Here is a 7,726-nt window from a genome sequence, read left to right on the forward strand (position 1 = left end):
CAGTGTATGTGTAACCCATCAGGTTATGCAGGTATTTTCTGTCATCACTGCAGCTACAAATGGTATGTAATGTCTGGGGTTAGCATTATCCAACCTCCACTTAAAGGGGTTCACAACAAGAATAACAGTTTGTAAATACTAAATAGTTACTGAACAAATAAGAAAAATTCATGAAATACTTCCAATTCTGTTAAAACAAAAAAAAAATAGAACTGTGTTATTTGTAAATGTAAGACTTGCATGCTCTGCTTTTGTTTATATGCCAGTTTTCCAAGCCCTTTAGTTAACGGAAAACTACTATCCACATTTACGCCTTCAGCTCTGTAATTCTGGCTGTGCACACTGTCCTAATTTAACCCCTTCGCCTTCCTAAAGAACAGTTCTGCCAAAATCTGCTGCATCGATCCTGGGAACGTTCCCGGAGTTCTCTAGCTGTTCCGAGAACTAGACACATATGGCAAGCCTGTCAGTCAGCACTAAGCAGCCATATGTAGCGTGGGATGCCTGATCACTACAAAATATCTAAGGGCCTCCACTGCACTCATTTTGGTATAGCAAAGCCTTATTTAGACTCTTGGGCTTCATTCACACTTTCCACTTGCTTTTTTGTCCGCTATCGGCAGAGGCAAATCTGTCAGGTTAGATGCTATGTTTATGCTTCCAGATGCTTTAAATGATGCATGTTTACATGTGTTTTGTTGTGTTAGAAGTTCAAATCAGTTCCTAGATGCCCCTGACTTCTATTTTTTGAAAACACAGATAAATTGACCACAGATAAAAGCATCTAGACGCAAGGTTTGGAACTCATTAGATGCATATACACATATATATATATATATATGCATTTACAAAAGTTTTTTAAGTGCATATAAAACATCTAAGTGCACATGGTGTGAATGAAGACTTAGTCTTTACATATGTTCAGTGCATTGTGTTAATTCGCACATATTAACATGCGTTATTTCATATGTTGCAATGCATTTTGTTAAGGCGGGCCATCTGCATGTTGAGCAGTTCATTTGGGTGTTAATGTGCGTATTGTCAATGTGCGTATTGTGAAGGCTGCCAATCGTGACCCTTTCGAAAATGTGAATTGTCTGATTGGCATGTTGATCCAAAGGCTTTAATGCTTCTTATGTCACTGACCCTCAACAAGAATACAGATCAGGAGTTCTGAATTCACTTGCTGAATGCTTGTTCTTAATCAGTATTACAAAACTTTTGGGAGTCAGAGACACAGTCAGAGAAACAGAATTTTCAGTTGAAAGCAATAGCGGCCTACAGGTTTCCTTCAACTGACTTGCGGCTGTCTGAATACCCGAACACCGACTGCATCTGATTGGATCTGACATAATATAAAAAATAATAAATACACTAAGAACGTGTGTTTTGTGCATGCATTCGCACACAATTAACATTTGTAGAGATTCACTGGGCGAATGGCTCTAGGAATTGTTTATAAATAGACCCCTTACTGTGTTTCCTCTATGTCAACTGCCAATCTGCCACCGCTAGAAAATGTAGGCCAGTAAGGAATGGAATGGTTTCCAAGATCTCTTATTCTAATGCATAAATATGTTATATCAGGCCTTTGATTAGCTCATGTGAAAATAAAGGAAAATGCCTGGGGAAGGGACTGATCCTTTTCCTATAGAGAAGAGGGAAATGTAGAATTATTCTGTGAACAGTGTCAAGTCTTCCAATGCTTGTAAATGTTTACCACTGCTGAGATGTTAACCTACGTATTGTATGAGTAACAAAATTCACTCTGCTTATGTAAACTGCACTGTTGGCCAGAGGTGTTACCAATGTGTTAGGGCTGCTCTGGGTGTTTTTTTCAGCGCAGCCTCAAAGCAAGACAAAGCAATTTGCCTTGTTTCGGGTGGGTTCAGTTCACACTACAGCGTTGCGGTGGTGTGCACTGAAAAAAAGTACAGCGTGCACTACTATCGCATTGTACCATACTGTGCCCATAGCACTTAATGTAATGTCACTTGTGACATTTAAATAAAGTTCTAACAAAAATAAGGAAACAGAATGATGCATCGCTATCAACGCAACATCACTGTGCCGTGTACACGGCGTGGCACGGCTGCTGGTGTGAATGGACCCTTAAAGTCATTTAGATGTCTCCCTATTCTACAGAGCTGCACTATGCCACAGTCCTCTTTCTGACTTGCCTTTGGGTGTTTGCATGGTGAAATACTGAGGCTAAATTACTGGTGGAGAATCTTCACACTATAAAATTATGTGAATATTTACTTCAATTATACAATCATGTGAAAAGCAAATTCTTGTACAATTTGAATACTCTTGGAAAACTGAAGCTAACATACACACAATCAGCCTCCAGGTATAGATGTGGTAATGAGCACTACCAACAGTTGGGAGCACCTGTTATCAACCTTTAAGGAAGTCCCACATGACCCAAACTTTGCTTGATCATTGCAATTAAATATTGGAGTCAAGTGGCATATTGACAACTCTTAGTCATTCTCAGGGTTTCGCATACACTTTATGCCAAGATAACAAACTATTACCACTATTAACACAATTTCAGTTTCCCAAGTAGCAAACATTTTCATTAAATAACTCACTTTTTCTTAACATGAACATCAAAATGTGTTCTCATTAACAGGGAGTGGATATCAACAGTTTACATATGGTAATCTACATATGGTAATCTGCATCTACGGTCCAACCACCAAATGGTCGTTTGTACAAAAGATTGTTCTGCAGACAACCATGCTTGGACTGGGTCGAGTGGACTGATGGAAAAGAAAAAATGCTCCATTCCCCCATCCACGCTAAGCAGCTTGGATGGGGGAATCTCCCCTGCTGAGCTATTGTATTTTGACAGCAGGTGCACGCAGCTGATAGAATACCCAAACACTGACTCCACGCCATCACTACACTGGTGGTGAAATGACTTGTTATGGGGGGGGGGGGGGGTCTCAAGTGTAGCCCTTGATGTCATAGGAGTTGTTGGAGACTGTAGACATGCTTCAGGAGACAGTCATGGACTGAAGCCACAATGGAAGAGACTTTGAGAGATCACTATTACAGTTTCATTACAAATTAATAATTGGGAGCATTTTACACCAGTTAGATGCAGTGTTTCCTAATACATCTGCAATCACAATAGAGATGAATTATTACAAGCAGCAAAAATGTCATAGTGGTTTTTAGTTTAAGAAAAAGCCATGGTATCTAATGATTTTTCTTTGTCACCAGGACTACTATGCATTTCTTCGAGCGTGGGTAAACTCTAACAATTAGACGAGATAGCCTACACACAGTGAGAATTTTTTTTATTTTTGCTAATAATCAAACTATTTTTCAGTTTACAGTATCTGCCAAGGCAGAAAAATATCTTGTATTGCCTTTTTAATCTTGCACACATGTTAGCAACTAAGCGTGAGCTGTGGGGTGCCTGGTTTAGTTCACTCGGATTCTCTACAGCTCAGACATGTGTGAAACAAGAAGTCATTAACCCCTATAGTAACAGAAACTCAGCAACAGCAGAATCATGGCTGGAACCTAAATGCCATAATAGTGAAAACTAATCTTCAGGTTACAATTATGGATGGAAGAACCAACTTGTTTCATACTCTTATTAAAGTTAGGTGCAGTATATGTCTACTGATTAGTTACTACTGAGTAGTTTTGTTGTATACACGACTATTACATGTAAGGATGGTCTTACAAGACCCATTTTCAATCTGATCTGATTATTGCCTGCAATGACTGGGTGAGAATCAAGCTAAATAGGGCTTTCCTATGGGATAGGTACAAGCTTCTCCACAGGGGTGATATTTTTCAGCTTCATGGAAGATCTATCTGTGATGGAGTCAAATCTTAACTTTTGTCTGAGGAGAAATAAGAGGAAGGGTTTAAATTATGTGCAGCACTACAGAGCATTGGCTCTGAGATAGATATAGCCCGATAGCAAGTGTACTCCTGGGTATAGTTAGGCTCCGTTGTAGGCATGGAAAACCAACTTAAAATAAGCTTCACCCAACACTTCTGGGGAAAAAAAATCATCCACATGAAAGAGTTTGGATTGGAGGGGGCTGGCTTATGTAATGGGGGGGGAACTCACTCTATAGTAGTTGTAGAAAGTTACAGTATAGTAGTTGTAGAAAGTTACAGTTTGGCAGGTGTGTCCTAAATGTAAAAAGGGGTTATTTTTACTTCAACATATGGAGTGTATATAGCTATACACTGACCATGAAAAAGCGTATTTAAACCCAAAGTCAATAATTAAATAAACAGTATAGGTTAGGTCACGCTCCAGTAATCCATAGGCAGTTCCTGGCATAGGGCGACAAAGCTCACTTACAGTGTTTTCATGCAGAAGCAATGTTGTCACTCCATTCAGCATACTCCCTGCGAGAACTACAGGCCGCCTGGTATGTCGAGACCTATCAATACTTGCAAGCAAAGCTTCACGCATGTATGGCTGACAATGGCATTGGCAAGGAGGATCAGTGGTAGGGCCACACAAGATGGATGTGCATCCATGGCTACGGGGTGTATATGATCCGAGGATTTTGGCCATAAGGGATGCTGAAATGTGCATAGTACAAGGATACATTTCTTCCAAAAGTCAGGTAAATTGCCTTAAAAAACACATCACTTACATGAATCAGATTTGCACTAAATAATTTTCAATAAAAACACTTATTCATGCATCTTTACGAAATCTCATTGTTAACAGTAGATACTAGAGCAACCAAGGTTTATGTTAGCTCACAAAACTGAATTTCAATATGCCACATCCCATATCTTATAGAGTCTATTTTAAATACCATAGCTTTGAAGTAATAGTAGAAATAATGGAATACAGTGATATTAACTTACAGTGGCACCAGCCCAAGTGACAGCACCAGTGGAGTCTGAAGCACTTGCCGTGACTGTGGGTGGCACAGATGGATAGTCCGTCACAAGGCTTGAAATCTGGTCTTCCGGCACAGCTCCTGGCCAGAGCTTGTGCTTCATCCACCTTATCATTCTTCAGGCACTTTTGGGCAGCTGTGGCTGTCATCTCTGCCTGGAAGCCTGGTCTGCAGGCAAGGAGAGATGTGCCGCTTTCAGGATGAAGAGATGGTTCCTGGAACTGAATTATAAAGCTGCTTTAGTAAAATGTGCCAAAAACAATGCGAAAAATCACACCATTGTATGTTACAGATTCACAAGATATCAAATCACAGATGGATTAGCATTGGATATTAAACCCACATCCAACAGATAACTGCCACTGACACATTTTTATTCTGTCGAAAAAAGGAGTTAAACTACAAACTCCCCCTCTAGCGATACTCGAGAAGAGACTTACTGGATTAATTTTGAAGATACTTTCCTGCTTTAAAATGTTATTACTAGGAAAGAAGGCGCAAGTCAGCATTGTGATACTGAACTGAGTAAGGAGTTGTGTCTTTGATTTGTAAGTGATGTGACTCACACACAGGTAGCTCAGAGACAGAATAAAACATGGCATCAAGCAAAAATGAGCTTTTCACAAAAACCAAGTCTGGATTAATGACTTCTAGTAAAGGGTATAATAGGCATGGGAACAAGCACTAGCATTCATACTACTGCAGCTAAATGTATTTACATATAAACAGTTGTGACAAAGGCTTGGCTAGCTGCTGTGTGTAATTTAAGGGGTTTTACCTTATCACTTATGGGTGGACCTATCCTTGAAACATTTCAAGGATAGGAGATGCATTACCATTATATCTACTCCATGCACCAACACATTCATGAGGGCTAGAGATATCAGCATCTTATGGAGTGCAAGTATACTTTCAAAGTACACTTAGCTAATCTGCTTAGCCCTCCCTACCTAAACCAGTCCTTCTCAACCAGGGTGCCTGGCTTCCTTAGGGGTGCCTTGAAATGTTCACACAAAGTCATGCCTGTGATGTGAAGAAGGCTCCTGATGTGGAGGATGTGGACTCTGATGTGAAGAGGGGGCTTCTGATGTGAAGGGGGGCTGTAATATTAAGGGAACTTTCATGTAAAGGGGAAATCCTACTTCTTTTGTATTTGTTTTGTATGTGTTTTTGTATAGGGGTGCCCCCTTCTTAAAATCCATACCAGACCTGCATCTCTTATAACAGTTTGGTATGGATTGTAGAGGGACCACATGGTTTTTTAACATTTACAGTTTTTATACTTTAGACAGGGGTGCCTCGAGAATTAGTATACTTGTACGTTTGTGTTGTGACTGAAAAAAAGTTGAGAAACGCTGACCTAAACTAACAAACACCCCTTTAACTTTCAAGCATAGTCAAATGTCAATTTCGGAAATCGTTTGTTAGCCATACTAACCAACCAATTTTTGATGGCAGAAAAAAAATGTCCTTTTGCGCATTTGCCATGTTCTTGGTGGGATCTTTTACGAACGAAAACCCCACCGCTTCATTGATTTTTGTTTAATCACAGAAAAAGTTTCCAACCGGGCCGATCGAAAAATGTCCATCACAATATCAAAAACGAAAATCAGTGATGTACCATCAACTGGTTGATTGTCATTCGAAAGATCGTGTGTGTAGTATTTCCGAATGCAAATCGCACAATGTATGGCTGCCTTCAGAATGCTCACTGCGTCAGGTCTGCCATTGGCGAACAAGCTCTGTAAACAACAGGGCTAGGCATGACTGTCTTCCTCAGGTAAGCACTTAACTTTAGGAAAAATAGGAGGATAGCACTGGTATTATCTGGATTCTGGGCAGGCCGCATATTTCCTATTTACTGTTTTTGTAAAGTCCAAAAATGAAGCACCATACCAGAAGTTGATTGTCAAGGCACAAATTTATTTCAAAAAAGGATAAAATATTTTATTAAACAGTCAATGCATTTCAGGGGTAAGAAAATGCCCACGTCCTCAGTGCTTACAATTAGAAATAGCGTTTACCGAACTGAAAAAAATATATTTCTTTCTTTTTTAACCAAGCTGGTATAGAAGCACAGTGTTGGCAGCTCAAGCCAACTTCTGACAAACGCTATGCTTTTTTTTTACCAGCCTGGTTACAAAACTGCATATACTATATTAAGTCAAACCTTTTATAACTTTTTGGAAAAATTTATGTCTGGATGATCAACTTCGATCAACACTTCTACTCAGGTAAGCAAGTAGCTGAGGGAGGTGGGGAGAAAATGAGTTAGGGGAAGTCAGGAGGGCAAGACAAGGTATAAAAGTGTCGGACATCACACTTAAACTTTTAAACGAATATATCGTGTTTATGTACATATTTACTAAGTTCAGGACCAAAAAAAAAATCATAATAATTATGCTATCCCATCTTTCTTATGCCTCCACCATCTCCCTGCTATGTAGCAGCTGTAAAAAAAAAAATTATATTGGCTGTGCTGTCTGCCAATAAAAAAAATAATACATTCAGCCAATCAGGAAAGAAGGGGTAACATTTTTATATGTTGGAACACTTCATGGATTTCAGACTTCTGAAGGAAAAGTTGATTTTTACAGAGTTTTCACAGCTGTTATCTACAGATTGCTAGATTGCTATGAAACGAGGGCAGAGCAATCAAAAACTCTTAACAGTCGCTATGCACAGTCACCTGCAGAAAAAGGAATATATATTGGTTTTAGGACAACTCAATTATAAGGTATTTTACTTTCTATGTTTTTAAAATGATGTTTTATATCTGTGTATATATATATATATATATATATATATATATAGACTAACTATACATT

The 7,726-nt window shown here is 39.1% G+C and overlaps 1 protein-coding gene across 1 annotated transcript in view; it reads right to left on the bottom strand.

Moving 5' to 3' along the window:
• CUNH3orf70 (chromosome unknown C3orf70 homolog) overlaps positions 1 to 7,726 on the bottom strand; it is an 83,030-nt gene that overhangs the window by 63,485 nt on the left and 11,819 nt on the right. Inside the window, exon 2 of the mRNA XM_018565943.1 lies at positions 4,864 to 5,119. Within this exon, the coding sequence (XP_018421445.1) occupies positions 4,864 to 5,047 (184 nt within the window). The 5' untranslated portion in view covers positions 5,048 to 5,119. The remainder of the gene's footprint in view (positions 1 to 4,863; positions 5,120 to 7,726) is intronic.

This window comes from Nanorana parkeri, unplaced genomic scaffold (assembly GCF_000935625.1).
Source record: "Nanorana parkeri isolate BGI_ZX_2015 unplaced genomic scaffold, ASM93562v1 scaffold901, whole genome shotgun sequence".
Lineage (NCBI taxonomy): Eukaryota > Metazoa > Chordata > Amphibia > Anura > Dicroglossidae > Nanorana > Nanorana parkeri.